Source organism: Silurus meridionalis, chromosome 26 (assembly GCF_014805685.1).
Source record: "Silurus meridionalis isolate SWU-2019-XX chromosome 26, ASM1480568v1, whole genome shotgun sequence".
In the NCBI taxonomy this organism is placed as follows: domain Eukaryota; kingdom Metazoa; phylum Chordata; class Actinopteri; order Siluriformes; family Siluridae; genus Silurus; species Silurus meridionalis.
Window position 1 is genome coordinate 19389440 of NC_060909.1, and position 18209 is coordinate 19407648.

At 41.7% G+C, this 18209-nt stretch overlaps 3 protein-coding genes and 1 long non-coding RNA gene across 8 annotated transcripts; 2 read left to right on the top strand and 2 right to left on the bottom strand.

Annotated features, from left to right (window-relative positions):
• Nucleotides 1-274: 274 nt before the first annotated feature.
• On the top strand, nucleotides 275-2574 carry arl4ca (ADP-ribosylation factor-like 4Ca). Of its 3 annotated transcripts, none has more exons than XM_046840565.1 (2): nucleotides 275-413; nucleotides 602-2574. In XM_046840565.1, exon 2 carries the CDS (start codon nucleotides 676-678, stop codon nucleotides 1252-1254), a length of 579 nt encoding a protein of 192 aa, XP_046696521.1. In that variant the 5' UTR covers nucleotides 275-413; nucleotides 602-675; the 3' UTR covers nucleotides 1255-2574. The 3 variants fall into 3 exon arrangements, with proteins under 3 accessions (XP_046696521.1, XP_046696520.1, XP_046696519.1); XM_046840564.1 differs by having other exon boundaries at nucleotides 294-433; nucleotides 620-2574; XM_046840563.1 differs by having other exon boundaries at nucleotides 295-433.
• Nucleotides 289-13589, top strand: LOC124379924 (hatching enzyme 1.2-like). 3 transcript variants are annotated; one of them, XM_046840560.1, is made up of 6 exons: nucleotides 289-413; nucleotides 2576-2660; nucleotides 7227-7413; nucleotides 12580-12720; nucleotides 12854-12971; nucleotides 13096-13589. In XM_046840560.1, the coding sequence occupies exons 3-6, from the start codon at nucleotides 7296-7298 to the stop codon at nucleotides 13481-13483; spliced, it is 765 nt and encodes a 254-aa protein (XP_046696516.1). In that variant the 5' UTR covers nucleotides 289-413; nucleotides 2576-2660; nucleotides 7227-7295; the 3' UTR covers nucleotides 13484-13589. The 3 variants fall into 3 exon arrangements, with proteins under 3 accessions (XP_046696516.1, XP_046696514.1, XP_046696517.1); XM_046840558.1 differs by having other exon boundaries at nucleotides 296-433; XM_046840561.1 differs by lacking the exons at nucleotides 289-413; nucleotides 2576-2660; nucleotides 7227-7413 and adding an exon at nucleotides 12262-12379.
• Nucleotides 4161-5387, bottom strand: LOC124379927. The gene is made up of 3 exons (XR_006924549.1): nucleotides 5209-5387; nucleotides 4348-5048; nucleotides 4161-4263 (listed from the first exon to the last, which is right to left on the bottom strand). It is a non-coding gene; the product is annotated as an uncharacterized LOC124379927 (long non-coding RNA).
• On the bottom strand, nucleotides 8592-15847 carry LOC124379925 (hatching enzyme 1.2-like). Its single transcript, XM_046840562.1, has 4 exons — nucleotides 15714-15847; nucleotides 15306-15446; nucleotides 15101-15218; nucleotides 8592-8979 (listed from the first exon to the last, which is right to left on the bottom strand). Exons 1-4 carry the CDS (start codon nucleotides 15829-15831, stop codon nucleotides 8592-8594), a joined length of 765 nt encoding a protein of 254 aa, XP_046696518.1. The 5' UTR covers nucleotides 15832-15847.
• Between the last annotated feature and the right edge of the window lie 2362 nt (nucleotides 15848-18209).

Below are 18209 nucleotides of genomic sequence, written 5' to 3' on the forward strand. Positions count from 1 at the left end.
GCGACCAGGTCCTACAGAAACACGCGCCATTCGAGTCTGTGCGCATGCGTGGAGTGCACCTCGACACAAATAAATGATTTCAATGCACACGCGCACGCGCACTGTGGTCCAATCAGATTTTTATTACAGAAGGTTATATTTGATGCGTCTTGTTTTAGGGGCGTGGTTTCGGCTCAACCTGCACGTGCGGTGCAAGAGCAGGTTTATTGCGCGCGCGGTAAGGGGCAGTTCGGCTCGCGGGAGACGCGCGTGCGCGCCATCGGTGCGTCGGAATATAGGATTCGGATGCAGGATCTAGATGCCAAACCGAGATGTTCCTTCACGCAGCTCGCGGGAGGACCGTGCGGGATGCGCGCGCGGGATCACGCATGCAAGCAGGAGAAATCACTTCGGAGGCAGCGCACGTGCCGGCGGTGAGCTTTAATGCGACGAGGTGCGACGTTTTGTTAATATACATATATAAAATCTTTATCTCCAGGTCATTATGACTCATGCCATGTTTAGAGCGTGACGCGGTTTCATAGTCAAATACGCACTGATGCAGAAAAACATTTTGCACCATTGGACTAGATTTCATCTTCCACTTTCTTCTGACATTCAGACTAAAAACCCTCTGCAGCTCATCTTCACTGAGAAATTGTGAGGTCCTTCACTGGTTGGTTGACGCGAATCAGCATGGGGAGCGGTTTGTCCGTGGTGGGACCGATCCAGTCGCTCCACGTGGTGATGCTCGGGCTGGACTCGGCAGGAAAGACCACGGTTCTGTACCGCCTCAAGTTTAACGAGTTTGTCAACACGGTTCCGACCATCGGCTTCAACACGGAGCGCGTACGCCTGAACGACGGCGCGGCACGGGGGATCAGCTGCCACGTGTGGGACGTGGGAGGCCAAGAGAAGCTGCGTCCTCTCTGGAAGTCGTACAGCCGCTGCACGGACGGCATCGTGTACGTGGTGGACTCGGTGGACGGTGAACGCCTGGACGAAGCCAAAGCGGAGCTGCACAAAGTGGTGCGACTCGCCGAGAACCAGGGGGCGCCACTGCTGATCATCGCCAACAAGCAGGACCTGCCCGGGTCGCTGCCCACCTCCGACGTGGAGAAGAAGCTCGCGCTGAGAGAGCTCGGACCCTCCACGCCGTACCACGTGCAACCCGCCTGCGCCATCACCGGAGAGGGACTGCACGAGGGCATGGACAAGCTGTACCACATGATCACCAGGCGCAGGAAGACACTGAAACAGAAGAAAAAAACATAAATGGGTGCAGACGCACTTTTTATACTGGGCGAGAAAACGTGTTTATACAATGAACCAAAGATGAACTTCACATAGGATTGAACTTCACTCAGGAAGAAAGAAAGAGAATGAAGACGGAAGTAAAGATCAGATTCTCAGAACCTATGGAAATTGAATGCTTTCTCACTTCCAGATCTGATCTTCTGGATCTCCAGATGTTCTCAGTATTTTAATGGGGTTTTCGGTTTGTTTTGAATCTTTTACATTTGTTTTGCATTTCCCTCATTTTCATTTACTGTTTTCTGAAATGTTCCATTTTTGTAGGACATCAAGGAAGAATCATATTATAGATGTTTTTTGGTTAAACAGAAGTTATAGAATAAATGTTTTTATGTAATAAATATGCAGAATATTATTGTTATAAAAAATATAGAAGTCACAAAAAATCTTAAAAAGAATAAATATAAAGATATAAAAATATTTGAATGCATTTTGGAGTAAAAGATAGACAGATATATAAAAGTCTGGGTGTGTAGGGACGCTGTAGAGCCAAAAGCTTGTGGACCCCCGAGTGTAAGGTCCACACTTAGTCTCCATTTGCAGCAGTAATGAGCTCCAGTCTTCTGAGATTTTGTGTGTTAGTAAAGGCAGGTACTGAAGCAGCTGAGAAGGTGAGGAGGCCTGGGGTTCATAATTAGACCTCTATAGCAGGAGATCTTTCACATCAGAAAGCAGATCTTTATAGGTTTAGCGTCAGTGCACATGTAGCGTTTTCAGCTTCTATATTTAGCGATTATGCGATGAGGAAGACGTGCTCTGAGTAATGAAGCTGAAGTGAAGAACAGGTTGCTCTGGCACAGAGCTCGTTTCTGCTGCTGTCGCTTCGGGCGAGAACATAGTCCATGATCCTCGTTCTAGACTATAATAGAATCGAATATTTCAAGAAGAAACACCATTATACTTGCAGATGTGGAATAAAAGCAGGCAGGTTCCTGCAGTGTTCTGAAGAAGCATCTGTTCCTGAACGTCTACAGCTTTTATATGAATCCCATTAGATAACATGATAGAACTCCAAACCTGAACCAGGATCAGAGATGAAGCAAGAGCAGATGTGTTCCATATGTTACAACATTTACGAGTCCCATCCTGAATGTCTTTCAAGTGAAGTTCCTCTGAGGTTTCTCATCACCTGATTGATGGGCACCTGTGCAGCTTTGTGGCTCTGGTTCAGTATAGAAATGTGTTCTGATATTATCCTTTTTACAGAATTATTTATTAACTGGGAGAAAGATGAATATTTTACTGTTTCAATCTTCTGAAATAAAACCTTCTCCATTCACAGCTCATTTTCCACACGCGTTCTTTTTTTGTGGCAAAAACCTTAAAACGCACAACTCTGTTCCTGGAACGAGAACTTCAGTGAACAGGTAAAAGTAAACACTTTGCTTTTCACTGTAAAGAAAAACATTGATTTGCACAAAATCTGTTCAAAAGCTAAAAAATCTCCGAAATGTCCGACTTTTTTATGTTTTTTTGTGTTATTGTGAATAGAATATGGATTTATGAGATTTGAAATCTGGTTTAATTTATATTTTATACTGCACTTTTTCTGAAATTGGGGTTGAACAATGAATAAAATAATCAGTATGTATTGCTCACTTGTGGAGTCCTGGTGAAGACACCCATCTCAGATTTCACTGTACATGGTCCTGATCTTATGGACGTGTGTGTGTGTGTGTGTGTGTGTGTGTGTGTGTGGACCTGGATAATGAGCTTGGTGAAGTTTAGATGGGATATTATTAACCTGTCGCACTGGTTTCGTAATTAGCTAAGCCATTTGAAGCCTCAGTAATCCCAGAGACACTTCTGATATTTGACTTTTTCTGGCAATTGGGCTTTAAAAAAACGACGCTAATTAGCTAGTACGCTAGGATAATTAGCCCTGAAACATGCACCGTTCTTGCTGACTGGATCTAATCCCCATTTCATCTCGCGGAGACCGGTTTTGGTTGTGGGTTTTTTTGTGCACCAGGTTATAAAACAGCGACATGTTACCGTTTTTGAATTTCTTCATGTTTCTCCAAAAATGCGACCTGGAAGGAAACCACCAGTTTTTGTATATAATTATATATTTGTGTATAAATGACACACTGAGAGTGTTTTTAAATGAACTACGTGTGTGTGTGTGTGTGCGTGTGTCCCCTCGGGAACGCTCTCTTCATATTCAACAAGCTTACACACACACACACACACACACACACACACACACACACACTCAGTTCGGATCCTAACTTTTCTCTCCTGACCTACATAACGCTCACTCCGTGTACTGAAACGTTTCTGGGTTAGTTGGATGCCTTTGATCTTTCTCTCTCGTGCACACACACACACACACACACACACACACACACACACACACACACACACACACACAGTGACATTATCCAATGTTTTGGTTTATGGGTCCTGGAAGTCTTGTTTTCGAAGCCCCTTCTACGATTTGTGCTGGATCTCAATGCACAATGGTGTGCAACAGTTCAAACTGGATCTTCATCTTCTGTTAGAAGGACACAGAGATATAGACAGAGAGTGAGGATAAGAATCAGATAATCTGGGATTAGGTTATATGTCCTTGAGGCTCACAGGTGCGATTCTACAAAAGAGCTTCTGTAGCAGAAAGTGCTGAGAAAGGAGTTAAAAGAGAAGATAAGATTTAAAAAAAGGAGTCCGAACACACAGAGCATCACAAATTGGTGTGTGTGGACCTGCTTAGCTGCAGAGCAGTCAAAATGCCCATGCTGATCAACCTACACCCCACAAGGTTCCTGCAACAGACACGTAGACAAGACCCTCTCTTCCTGTACCCTGTGAAAAGAAGCAAACCAGTGAACTCAACAAAATATTTCACAATTACCATTTTCTCCACAAGGGCATCTGCCAAAACTTCAGAAATGGGGCACTGGAAGCAGGTGGCCTGGTGTGTGTGGTGTGTGGGCGTGGCTTAGCAGGAGAAGATGGCACCTAGATGCACTGTGAGTAAACAGGTTTGGATATTTGAGTACTCATGGATACACTTCTACAACAAAGTCTTGGTGCCTAAAACACACAACACACCTGAGGCTTTGTGGGTTCATACCAATGACAGCTTTTCTGATGGCTACAAAATATTAGAAGTGTAACATATCCATTGTAGACCCATCAGATACGTTTGAAGTGTGTGATGGATGTGTTTGGGCTGTGCCACAGCTGGAACGTCAAGCGAGTGGGAAGATCTCAGCAGGGGTTCCCAGTGTGTGATTATTTAATCTCTCTGTGCCCACAGGGAGACGTCTGTGTTGTTTAATGGGGCATCTGTGATCCATGTGGGAGATCAGACTTTTCTCTGATCGTTCACCACAGGGTCTCTCTCTCTCTCTCTCTCTCTCTCTCTCTCTCTCTCACACACACACACACACACACACACACACACACACACACACACACACACACACACACACACACAACGAAACAAAGTTGGTTATCCAATATAATTTATCCTGGTTGCTATAAGAAGAAAAAGCTCTCATTTATTATTTATAAAAAGATCTTTATAAAAGTCCAATCCAATGTTTACAGAATTTGCGAGCACCGAGCATCACTAGCGTGCCTCATCATCATCGCCATATTTCTTGAACACTTGTTGAAGAGTTGAACTGTGGCAGCCTCCAACATCGAGTGCCACATTGCCAAGTCTGTCCCAAGTCCAGCTCACAGTCCCAGTGGCAGAGCCACGGATTTTTCACACTGGTGACCAGCAGCAGGGGCCAGCAGCTATTCTGGGGTGGCACAGAAAATATCATTATACAATATTGATATATAAACACTGGTGGTCCCCGAGTTATGGTACATTTTTGCATGGCATTTAAATTTTCCTACGTTATGTTGGGACGCTGCCAGGATGTACACATTTCCTGCCTCCTGAGATACCTTACTCACGTGTAAACGTGACCTCCACCACAACCACAACTCCAAGACTACGATGCAGCCAATAAACATGGCCTCCAGGATGCAACTCCTTGACTACAAACTTGGCCTCTACCACAACCACAATCCCAGGATCACAATCCAACAAACAAACAAACATGGCCTCCAAACCCCAAATCCAAAACTAAACATGGCTGCTAAGGACTACAACACCCAGCAATCTCTTGTGAACTCTTTAATGATCAGGTTCAAGCTCATGCTGATTGTATACACCTGAACTCAACAATTACAGACACACTACTTAAAGAGTCTCAACCGGCCTGATATATTTGCTGAGTGAGATTTGAGATGAACCTTGTTTTGCTATTTGGTAGAAAGTCAGTAGGGTTTTTTTTAGTAGTTTTCTTTTTTTATCCAAAAAAAAAGAAAAGAAAATGATAACCCCCAAAAAACCCCCACCAATCTTTAGTATTCGTTGTTAAAACAAGTCCAATCTAAACTGAATTATGTTAATGGGCTGATTAGTGGTGCAATGGATCAAAACTCGCATTCCAATTTTTTGAGTCATGGATCTGATCGTTTTTTCGGATCAGCAAAAAAAAGAGGAGGAGATGAATCAAATTTGCTTTCCATTTATTTCAAGAGAAGTTACAGCAAGGAAATGCATGCGATTTGAATAATGCAGGAGACTTTTGAAGTTCTTTTGTTCCTCGTCTGTGATCCGTTGCACCAGTCGGGTTAATAAAGCAGGAACGCCAGTGAACTGAAGAAACATGTTCTTGCAGCAGACTGGAGAACAGCTATGAGAAGTTGCTTGTGTTTAGGCATAAATAAAAATTCCTATTTATACTTTAATATTCACAGTATGAACATGAAGGGACCTGAAATATAAAAAAACATAGCATTTCCTCGTTTCTCAGAACCAGAGCACGCACACACACTTTATATCTGTGTCTAAGCATCTTGGTTCTGATTAAACTAAGGCAGGATGACAGTAAAGCCTGACCACATGTGGTGAAGTTGTAAACCAGCGGTATGCAGATGGTGCAGCGAGAAGAACTCGTGTGTTACTGCATGATTCCACTGAAGCTAGAAGAAAAACTGCCTCATGATGATTTGATGCATTGCATATGGTTCCATAATTCAAGATGTTTTAAGAAGTTCCTCCACAAATATAAGCACTTTCTCTCCTCATATCTTTTCTATTTAATACTGTCTTTAGTAGAAACAAGCGTCTACAGACCAGCACAAGTTTGATTATAATAGAAGGTCTGGGTGGTCTTGTAAAGAACAAAACACAGCAACATTCACTTCCTTACAAATTAGGAGTTTTATTTCAACAAGCCGTACATCCTGGAGATTCCACTGCAGTATTAAAAAGGATTGTAATTGTGTTCCCAGATTTATTTACTTTTATTTGATATATTTATTTTATTAAATATTTGCAAACAATATTCTAGTTAGAACAATTAAATCTAATAAAATTTAATTTCTTGTTTTGGTCATGATCATGGTCATGATCGCAACATCTTCTTCTACTTTCGGCTGCTCCCATTGGGAGTCTCCACAGCAGATCATTCGTCTCCGTACCCCCCTGTCCTCTACATCTGCCTCAACACACCCACCATCTGCATGTCTTCCCTCACCACATCCATAAATCTCCTCCTTGGTCTTCTTCTTTTTCTCCATCCTCAGCATTCTCCTACTGATATGCCTTGTGAACAAGATCATATCTTGATTTCTTTTGTTTTGCACGATAAAGCTAATTAAGATGGACAGTCAAATTAGGGCCCACTTTAATTACAAAGCATTAATAAGACCTGAGAAAACAAAACAGTGAAGAAGCAGTTTCTAGAGTATCTACTCCTGACACCCACAAAGATTCAGAAAGGTTTTGAAGTCAGGGTTGAGTTCAGAGGGTCCTCCCTTAAGCTCCACACATGAGACAGTGGACACTAACACCTACCCTTGATCCCCAGCGAGCCACACCAACTTTTTTTCGCCATGTGTCCATGTGTATAAAAATCCAGGTATGACACTCTGCAGTCACCCAGCAGCGGTGAAGGAGCATCCAGATCATCTTCCCACACTGAAGCATCATGATGTCCAGAGCATCTCTCTCCATTCTAGCCCTGCTGCTCGGCTTCTCGCAAGCTCTCTATCTCACCCAACCTGAGCAGGAGGACTTCACATCAAAGATTCTCGACGTCAACCACGGTCTGATAACTCTCTGATCTCAATGGCAATACCAGGACCATTACTGCAATGCAAATATGGGCCTAGTCTTCAAGAAGTCCTCGAATGGCTTGGTGGAGGTGCCTTACACATTGAATGAAAGACTTCCTCATTCACATTGTCCATTTATGACACACTCTCTCCCTTTCTTATTTATGTACTGGACATTTTCTTCACAGCTTCCTCTGACAATACTGTAATTGCCAATGCCAGGACAATTTGTCATCTCCAGGACAAATCAAAGTGACTACCTCAGCATCGAGAGCAAAAACGGGTGAAAAACTAATGAGACATTTACTGTGCCTGTCAAATTCATCTTGTCCATATTTTATATTTTATTGGTCAATCATCTTTTTTTTCTCTTCAGACGTAATGCCAGATGTGGGCAGAATTGGTGGCACTCAGATGGTCTTCCTAAACACGGTGGGTGGTGCTGAACACGAGCTGAACCACGCCCTCAGATTCCATCGCGAGCATGCTAGGAGCGACCGTGATGGCTACATCGCCATTAATTGGGAGAACATCGACCCAACAACAAAGTCCAACTTCGACTTGTAGAATCATGCAATAAAATGGTTGCAAGCATTTTTTGTGTGTGTGTGTGTGTGTACCATCATTTATTACATATTTAGAAGTTTTATTGGTCCAGACAACATCTGACAACATTGATCATTGATAGACAAGAAAATGAAATGGGTGAGTCCACCAACGGGGAAAAATCTAATCTTAAGGAAAGAACCACAAACCAAAATCAGCAGATCTATTAATCAATCTACCATTATATCGCATGATTTCTAAAATCTCAACCACAGAGAAACTACAACGTTGAGTTTCTAATAGAAGGTTTTTATCTCTAGTAGAAAGTTTGAATCTTTTCTTTTATTTATTTTCTTTGTGATTTTTGTATTTATCTGCAGTTTGACACGTCTAAGTGTTAGCTAAATTGTACCAAATGCTATTCACTAATATCAATGAACTAATATTATTTATTTATTTGTTTATTTGTTTATTCAGTAAACACCAAGAAAATGATACTTGTAGTCATTTTATTGCATGATTCCACATTTTGTTGCCACAGGAGGTGACATCATCACTGTGTCCTGCACCAAGTTACACAATACTACAGCAAAACTAAATCTAGCCAAACATTCTGGACAAGTTCAGCACTTGTAGAGAGTGTTGATCCTCCGGACGTCAATATTGGACAGCTCTTGTCTCTGTCCAATCTTTACCGAAGGATCGGGAATAGGGGTGATGGTGTCCAGACCGTTGATGGAGAAAGCTGTTCTTCCATAGTGCATCACAGAGGAGTAGTCGTACGGCGTGTTGAGGTTGTTGGTGTTCTTCAAGTTAAAATTAGACGTCATGGTTGGGTCGATGTTGTTCCATTTGATGGTGACGTAATTATCACGGTCGCTTCTAACATGCTCGTGGTAGAACCCGAGTGCATGGTTCAGCTCGTGCTGGACGACACCGTAATAAATACAACCCAACTGGCTGAGGGAGACGACTTGAGCGCCACCTGATTTGCCCACGTCAGAGTAGCAACTGAGAGAAAAGAGAGATGTGAAGTGACACTGATGTCACTGATGTCAGCAGGAAAGTAAATTTAAACATGGACTTGGACTCACGCGCCGTTGCTTTTGATGCTGAGGTAGTCAGTTTGATTTGTCCTGGAGATGAAACGAATGCAGGTTTTGTTGTGGAAGCTGGACATGGCATTGGAAATTACAGTCTTGTCAGAGGAAGCTGTGAAGAAACCATCCAACACATTATTATGAAAGAAGTAAATATTTGATGGTATTGGACATTTTTGATATAAAGACATTTCTCACTCACAGAAAGCAGAGCTCAGTATGTAAGGCACCTCCACCAAGCCATTTGGGGACTTCTTCCAGTAGCAGTTGTTGTTGGTGCAGATCACAGCAGTCCTGCTTCTTTTCACATGTATGTCTCCTTCCAACAACGGTTCACTGAATCCTTCATACAGAGAAACAAAGAAATAACGACAGCAGAAGTAATAATCAGTGTTACTTGTAGAAATCGCTATTTGAGTTGATTATTCTGGTCATAAAGATTTTTTGCAAAAGGAATCATGAAAATCTTAGAACTAGACAGATTCTAGGGCAATTTCTCCATAGCAGTAATGATGCTGGTCTAGTTTGGTTGAGATCTGCAAGTTATCAGACCTTTGTTGGTGCTGAGAATCCTAGTTGTGATGTCCTCCTCCTCAGGTTGGGTGAGATAGAAAGCTTGTGAGAAGCCAAGCAGAAGGACTAGAATGTAGAGAGATGCTCTGGACTCCATGATGCTTCAGTGTGTGAAGAGGATCTGGATGCTCCTTCACTGTTGCTGGATGACTGCATGCTGGATTTATATACACATGGACACACAGCAAAACAACATGGTGTAGCTTTCTGGGAATTAACAGTAGGCTTTAGTGTTCACTGTCTAATGTGTGGAACCAAAAGTAGGACCAGTGGAATAACATTAATTTGAATACCTTGCTGAAGCAGTGCTGGATTTAAGAGATTATTTGAATATTCTTTACTAAAGTATGGATTGTTGCTCTTGTGTTTGGTTATCGATATTTCTAGGGAGGGACTTGTGCTTTTAAAAGGCTTACTATTTAAGCCAAGATAATCAGTGGAGAGAAAGGTAACATCTCTTAATAAGGAGAAAAAATACAAAAACGTTTTTTGAACTAAAGTGGGGTGAATTTCAATCTCTAGTTAACATACAGCTAACATTTGTTTTAAAATCCAGCAACACTGATCAGGTAGAGACAGTTGGAGATGGAGTTTTGGCTGGAATGGAATCCCATACTTTACATGGAGTTTAAACTTCTTTATACTTTCATGCACAGTGTAAACGTGCCAATATCAATGAATTCTTCACATCATCATGTTTTCTTACAGAAGCTACTATGATGTAGGCAAGACTGGTGGCACTCTCATGGTCAGTCGTGTTATGACTCTATGCTTTATGTCAGCTATGGTTGTGTTTATTATATTCTCATCCTATAGTAAGATTGGATTTTGAGTCGCACAAACAAATAGTAGGATTTCCAGCCTGTTTATCTTGGGTTCAACAGTACATCCTTTAGATACACAAACCACTCCCTAAAACAGATCAGCAACTTAATAATCTGGATTCTTAAACAGATATTAGCTGAAACAAACATTTACAGATCCACAAAAACGGTGGATAAAAATCACATTGTTTATATTTATATATATTAGGGATGTTCATCTCCATAACTGAGGGCGATGTGATTCGAATCTCGATGCAAAACCAACGATACGTTGACAGTTTCATACATTTTCCTTTTACTATCAGGTGACAATTCTACATTTATATGAACACCAGCTTTAAGTTTAATAGCACTTTAATGTAATAATTATATTTAAAAATTATTTTATATTTCATTTTTTATCTTTGATGGTTTTTACCCAGGTTCATTTTTATAACAAAAAGTTATTTGAGGTTCAGCATTAATCAGCGGACACCCTGAAGTACTGCAGTGGACCCCCAAAGAACCATGCTGAAGAAGACCCGTGTTGAAGACCCGTGTTGAGACCCATGTGAAGACCCGTGTTGAAGACCCGTGTTGAAGACCCATGTTGAAGACCCATGTTGAGACCCGTGTTGAAGACCCGTGTTGAGACCCATGTTGAAGACCCGTGTTGAAGACCCGTGTTGAAGACCCATGTTGAGACCCGTGTTGAAGACCCATGTTGAAGACCCATGTTGAAGACCCATGTTGAGACCCGTGTTGAGACCCGTGTTGAAGACCCATGTTGAAGACCCATGTTGAGACCCGTGTTGAGACCCGTGTTAAAAAACAAATCGAATGCCAACTTATCCGATGCACCACACTGTTCACTGTTATTGTGAAGCCTAACATTCCTTATAAAGTTGTTTTTTAAAAAATAATATTAATTCCTTAAAAACACAGGCTTTGAGCTGGGATTTTATGCTTGTTCAAGATGGTCCTTTCTAAACAACACTTTGAAAACCAACCAAGGGGGGCGGAGAATGGGTTTCATTGTAATAAGTTATAATTATGTGAACTTTGTGATTAGATCAATGAAACAGCATGTATAGCTTCAACTATGACAGCTGAGTCCCTCTTCTAGCAAGAAGATTCATTTATAGCTGACGTGGATGTGATGATGTGAAATGTTGCTAAAATGTAGTTTAAATATTTTTCCACAGCTTTGCACTATTCCAGGGGAGTTGTGATGGAAACTTGTTGTTGCTGTTTATGAATTCTGGTCTGCATTGTTAGAGGGTCTGGAGTCTGGGGTCAGTTTAGATTCGTGTCTTTCTAGATCAGAAAAAGCATTGAATCTTTTGATAAAATATAATGGAGTTAAAGCAAAGAAAAAAAACAGTCATTATCAATAAACATTTTCTTTGCCACATTAACTCTCATTCCATTTTTAAAACACAAGAAGATTTCTAGGCAGTTTATCCTGTGGTAAACAGTAAGTCCTTTAAAAACACAAGTCACTTATAATAATTAGACCCTGAGCCTTATACCAATATCCACACCATTAAGTGCTACAATCCATCCATTAGTCCAGAATATCCAAACAATCTCCTGAACACAACCCTTCAGCAGGATTCTACAGTAAATGTCATTCAGAGGGTCCACCCTTTAGTTCCACACACTAGACAGTGGTCACTAATGCCAACTGTTAATTCCCCGAAGCCACACAGTTGTTTTGCTGTGTGTCCGTGTGTATATAAAGCCAGCTATGCCAGTATGCAGTCAACCAGCAACAGTGAAGGAGCATCCAGATCATCTTAACACACTGAAGCATCATGGAATCCAGAGCTTCTCTCTCCATTCTAGCCCTTCTGCTCGGCTTCTCGCAGGCTTTCTATCTCACCCAGCCTGAGGAGGAGGACATCACAACAAGAATTCTCTCCATCAACAAAGGTGTGATTGCTTGCTGATCTCGACCACAGAAGACCAGCATCATTAACGCCATGCACTATGCAAATATAAGGATAGAAAATGCTCTTAATGAATCATTTTGTTACGACGTTGTTTTAACTCTATTTTGTGTGACAGAAAAGTTTGTGGCCGGGATATTTGCCTCAGCCGTCATTAATTCTTTCTCGTTTCTCTGTATGAAGGATTCAGTGAACCGTTGTTGGAAGGAGACATACTCCTGAAAAGAAGCAGGACTGCTGTGATCTGCACCAACAACAACTGCTACTGGAAGAAGTCCTCAAATGGCTTGGTGGAGGTGCCTTACATACTGAGCTCTGATTTCTGTGAGTGAAAAACCTATTTATTGTTTTTTTTTTTAATGGCACTTTTACATCAGAGCTTATAAAAGTTCTGAAGTAAAATAATGAAAGGAACGAATCAGGTTTCTTATTAAAGTGTTGGACATTTTCTTCACAGCTTCTTCTGACAAGACTGTCATTGCCAATGCCATGGCCACCTTCCACAACAAAACCTGCATTCGTTTCATCTCCAGGACAAATCAAAGTGACTACCTCAATATCCAAGGCAAAAATGGGTGAGACCCTCGAAAGTGATCCACTAACACATTATACATGGCGTTTGATGTTTATTTTAATTTGATCCACTGTTATACACGGTGACAGCAGTGACATGGACATGTCTTATCTTTATTTTCTCAGATGCTTTTCTAATGTGGGCAAAGCCGGTGGTGCTCAGGTCGTCTCTCTCAGCAGATTGGGCTGCATGCAACACGGCATCGTCCAGCACGAGCTCAACCATGCGCTCGGTTTCTACCACGAGCATGTTAGAAGCGACCGCGATAAATACATTGCCATTAACTGGGACAACGTCGACTCGGTGATGAAGTCCAACTTTAACTTGAAGAACACCAACAACCTCAACACGCCGTACGACTACTCGTCTGTGATGCACTATGGAAGAACAGCTTTCTCCATCAACGGTCTGGACACCATCACCCCTATTCCCAATCCTAATGTGATGATTGGACAGAGAAATGAACTGTCCAACATTGACATCCTGAGGATCAACACTCTCTACAGCTGCTGACCTTGTTCAGAACTTTTGTCTTGATTTCACTTCTATAATGAGTACAGAGATATTACTGATGATGGTACAGGACACAGTGAGGATTTCACTTGCTGTCCAATGTGGAATCATGCAATGAAATGGCTGCAAGCATGTTTAGCTACGTTTGTATTTTAATAATGTATTTTACCTGAACAACAATAAATGTTTTTGTTGCCCCAAAATCGTGATCATACATGTTTAGTGATTTGATACTTTTCCAAAACAGACAAATTCTATGTTGATCATGTACATGGATGATATTAGGTTCTATTTTAACATCATTGCTGAAGATTTGACTGAACAGCAACAAACATGGTCACCAATATAATGGTGTTTTCTCAAGATTTCAGGTCAGGAAGGTTTCAAAGACCTGAAATCCTCTCCAGGGCAGGCACAAAAACTGTTTCTTTAGAAACTTTATGGTCTGATTACTCCATTGGTTTGCAAAGATTTTTCTGCCCCTTTAGAGGGGGTGGATTTTCAAACCCCACCTGTCCTCAATCACACCTAAAATGGTCATGAAATACTTCTATACTTTCTTCTTCTACTTAATTAATTTAATTAAGTTCTAATTTAAAAACCTCATATTGCAATGAGTTCACATGAGAGAACTAACTGATGCTGTTTTTATTTACTTGCACTAGTGACCTAATTGTTTGTTTGTGGTTGTTTGAGTGCATGAACTTTATTTTTAATAGAGAAAATGATAAATGAAGATTATTGAACACACACAAATATATACTGTATATATATTCTGCCATTTAATGCGCCTCACCTGTCATGTCTTTACTCGCCACTAGAGGGGCACACCCCACACTTTGAAAACTCATGGGCATGTGAATGAGGGTTGGTGGGGGTCTGCAGTGTCTCCCACCTGGGCTCAGTGTTGTCTCTTTCACCTACTCAACTTTATTTAGCCAATGATAACTAACATAACTTAATAAGCATTTAAAATAAGAGAAAAACTAAAGAGAAGGAGAGAAAAAAAGATAAAGAAGGATTATTAGATGCACGTATACTTATAATAAAAAGGATACTGTACAGTGTGATCCAGCAAGACTACATACTGCAGCACTACTGAAATAGAGAAACAGAAGGGAACACAGACAGTAGGGAGCTTTGAATACCAGCCAATTCACTTTGGAGAGGTGGAGGTGATTATTTACAGAAGGTTTGACTAAAGAAACCTAGACTTAAACACTGACTGTGTCTGAGTCCAGAACACTAACTGGAAAACAATTTAATAACAGTGGGGGCTTTATTTAAAAAACATTCTGTTCCCTGCTTTAGCCTTCATTGTTTGAGGTACCAATAAATAGCCTGCACATTTTAATTCAAAAAGACATAAGAGATCATTAGAGATAGTAATAATAGATAATATGCGATGCTGTTATAAACGCAACCCGGCTTGCTCAAAGAGACCACCTGAGCGCCACCTATCTTGCCCACGTAAGAGTAACATCTGAGAGAAAAAAAACAAAGATATGAAGATATGACCGTGACACTGATGTCAACATGTGGGCACTGTGCATTAAACAGGAATAAAGAGCATCAAGCTCCAAAATGAGACATGTTAAATGCTTTAGTGGGTCTCACCCGTCTTTGCTCTCGATGCTGAGGTAGTCACTTTGATTTGTCCTGGAGATGAAACGAATGCAGGTTTTGTTGTGGAAGGTGGCCATGGCATTGGCAATTACAGTATTGTCAGAGGAAGCTGCGAAGAAAATGTCCAGTACATAAATAAGAAATCGAGAGAGTGTGTCATAAGTGGACAATGTGAATAAGGAAGTCTTTCACTCACAGAAAACAGAGCTCAATGTGTAAGGCACCTCCACCAAGCCATTCGAGGACTTCTTCCAAAAGCAGCTGCCGTCGGGGCAGACCAGAGCGTTCTTGATTCCTGGCAAGAGTATGTCTCCCTCCAGCAACGGTTCACTGGATCCTTCATACAGATAAACACAATGGATTAATCACAGCAAAAACAATACGCAGTATTATTTGTAGTGTCTGAGCTTTTGGAGTCCAACATTCTGGTCTCACATCAAATTTTCATAGCCAGAGTTTCTGTCACTGGTGCAAGTGCAAAACATAGAATGGGAAAACCTATATTCCAGAATGATTCGCTTAGAAGAAGACAGATTCTAGGCCCATATTTGCATTGCAGTAGTGGTCCTGGTCTAGTGCCATTGAGATCAGAGAGTTATCAGACCGTGGTTGACGTCGAGAATCTTTGATGTGAAGTCCTCCTGCTCAGGTTGGGTGAGATAGAGAGCTTGCGAGAAGCCGAGCAGCAGGGCTAGAATGGAGAGAGATGCTCTGGACATCATGATGCTTCAGTGTGGGAAGATGATCTGGATGCTCCTTCACCGTTGCTGGGTGACTGCAGAGTGTCATACCTGGATTTTTATACACATGGACACATGGCGAAAAAAAGTTGGTGTGGCTCGCTGGGGATCAAGGGTAGGTGTTAGTGTCCACTGTCTCATGTGTGGAGCTTAAGGGAGGACCCTCTGAACTCAACACTGACTTCAAAACCTTTCTGAATCAAAGCGAGCATCAGGCGATCGTTTGGATATTCTGTACTAAAGGATGGACCGAAGGCTCTTGATGTCAGGTCATTGATCTATGTTTCAGGTGCTGTTTTAGGGAGTGACTTGTAAAATGCAGGACTTACTGTTTCATCCAAGACAAACAGCTTGGAAATCCTACTGTGTGTTCTTGGGAATGACTAATTCATCTTTTAGATGCATATCCTGTGGTTTCGATCCCAAAATCTATGCATATCTCTTAATTATTGCTCAGGTGAAGCTGGACCTGCACCCAATATTTGTTTTGAGGATCCAGATGAATTGATTTACCAGATCGAGTCAATTGGAGTTGCCGCTCTGGTCGGCATGAAATCTGCGGCATAATCGGTCATCCTCACTTTAGACCGGAGACCAGCGGTCTCTATTATCATTTCACAACACTTCATGTCCTATCGGTTCTTTACCCTGACCCGGACTAACTGCTGGAAGTCGGAAGACTCAGATGTTCGGTCATTTCGAATTTGGCTGCAACAGGACTCCAAAACGTTGCGATAGGGCCATGTTTACATCTGTGTAGCATCACGTCTTCTGTCTCTATATATCTGGGAACTGAGAAGACAAGTAGCTGAAGTGTAAGAAGAAGAATGTTGACCCATGTGTGTCTGATAGAGGACTCTAGCAGCTCAACAGTTCTGGGTTTCCTTTGTTGTATTTTTCGTTTCACGATGCACTCAATGTTTTCAAATGGCAAAAAGTCTAGACTGCAGGCACGCCAGTTCAGCACCAGGAGTCTTCTATTACAAAGTCGTGCTATTGTCATAGATGCAGCAATCAGTTAGCATTGTCTTGCTCAAATAGACAAGGGCTTCCCTGAAAAAGACGTTTTCTGTATGGAAGCATTTGTTGCTCTAAAACCTGTATATACCGTTCAGCATTGATGGAGCCGCTCCAAATGTACCAGCTGCCCAATCCACAAGCACTAATGCACTTTTACAACACCAGAGATGCGGCTCTTTGAACTGGGCGCCGATTCAAAAGCCGGAAGATCCCTCCACTCTTTAGTCCAGAGGACATGGCTTTCATTGTGTCCACAAGGAAATTAGAGTTTTGAATCGTCTGACCACAGAACAGTTTTCCACTTTCCCTTGGTACATTTTAAATGAGCTGTAGCCCAGAGAGGTTGTGGCGTTTCTGGACCATGTTCACGCATACCTTCTTCTTTTGTATGACAGAGATTTGACCTGCATTTTTGGATGCCGTGGCAAACTGTGTTCACAGACAATGACTTCTGGAGGTGTTTATGAGCCACTGCAGTGATTTCTATTACAGAATCGCGACTGTTTTAAACGCAGTGCCGCCTGAGGGCCCGAAGATCATGGGCATCCGATATTGATTTTCACCCATGTCCCTTGTGCACAGAGATTTCTCCAGGTTCTTTGAAACCTTTCATGATATTATGCTGAGTAAACAATGAGATATTCAACTGTTTGCAATTCGATGTCGAGGAACATTATTCTGAAATTGTTCCACAATTTGTAGACACAGTCTTTCAGAGATTGGTGAAGCTCTGCCCATTTTTACTCCTGAGATACACTATTTATACCCAATCATCGTACTGACCGGTTATCGACATCATGCTAAAATGTCACTAGTAGAAAAAGCTATTTATTATACCTAGTGAACATTTGTGAAATGCTGGTTTGAACTTTGGCAGTGTCAGAATTGATTTTCATGTTTTGGAGATTCATGAATCTGGGATGAAGGACACCGAGTAAAGGTGTTTATGTGAAATGCCCCATTTAAGTAAACGCTACACAAAACATGCTTGCAGCCATTTTATTGCATGATTCCACATTTTGTTAGCACAGCAAGTGAGGTCCTCACTGTGCCCTGTATCATTAGCGGTTCTACAATGTTACAGCAAAGTGAAATCAAAACAAAGGTTCTGAACAAGGTCAGCAGTTGTAGAGAGTCTTGATCCTCAGGATGTCGGTGGCAGACAGCTCCGTGCTCTGTCCAATCTTTACCGAAGGATCGGGAATAGGGGTGATGGTGTCCAGACCGTTGATGGAGAAAGCTGTTCTTCCATAGTGCATCACAGAGGAGTAGTCGTACCGCGTGTTGAGGTTGTTGGTGTTCTTCAAGTTAAAATTAGACGTCATGGTTGGGTCGATGTT

Excerpts from the sequence above, each read along its gene's own strand:
- arl4ca (XM_046840565.1), top strand. The coding sequence starts at position 676 with ATGGGGAGCGGTTTGTCCGTGGTGGGACCGATCCAGTCGCTCCACGTG.
- LOC124379924 (XM_046840560.1), top strand. The coding sequence starts at position 7,296 with ATGATGTCCAGAGCATCTCTCTCCATTCTAGCCCTGCTGCTCGGCTTC. Across the intron at positions 12,721-12,853 it reads CATACTGAGCTCTGATTTCT|CTTCTTCTGACAAGACTGTC; the intron begins GTGAGTGAAAAA and ends TTTTCTTCACAG. Across the intron at positions 12,972-13,095 it reads AATATCCAAGGCAAAAATGG|ATGCTTTTCTAATGTGGGCA; the intron begins GTGAGACCCTCG and ends TTATTTTCTCAG.
- LOC124379925 (XM_046840562.1), bottom strand. The coding sequence starts at position 15,831 with ATGATGTCCAGAGCATCTCTCTCCATTCTAGCCCTGCTGCTCGGCTTC. Across the intron at positions 15,447-15,713 it reads GATTCTCGACGTCAACCACG|GATCCAGTGAACCGTTGCTG; the intron begins GTCTGATAACTC and ends ATCTGTATGAAG. Across the intron at positions 8,980-15,100 it reads AGCATCGAGAGCAAAGACGG|TTGCTACTCTGACGTGGGCA; the intron begins GTGAGACCCACT and ends CTTTTCTCTCAG.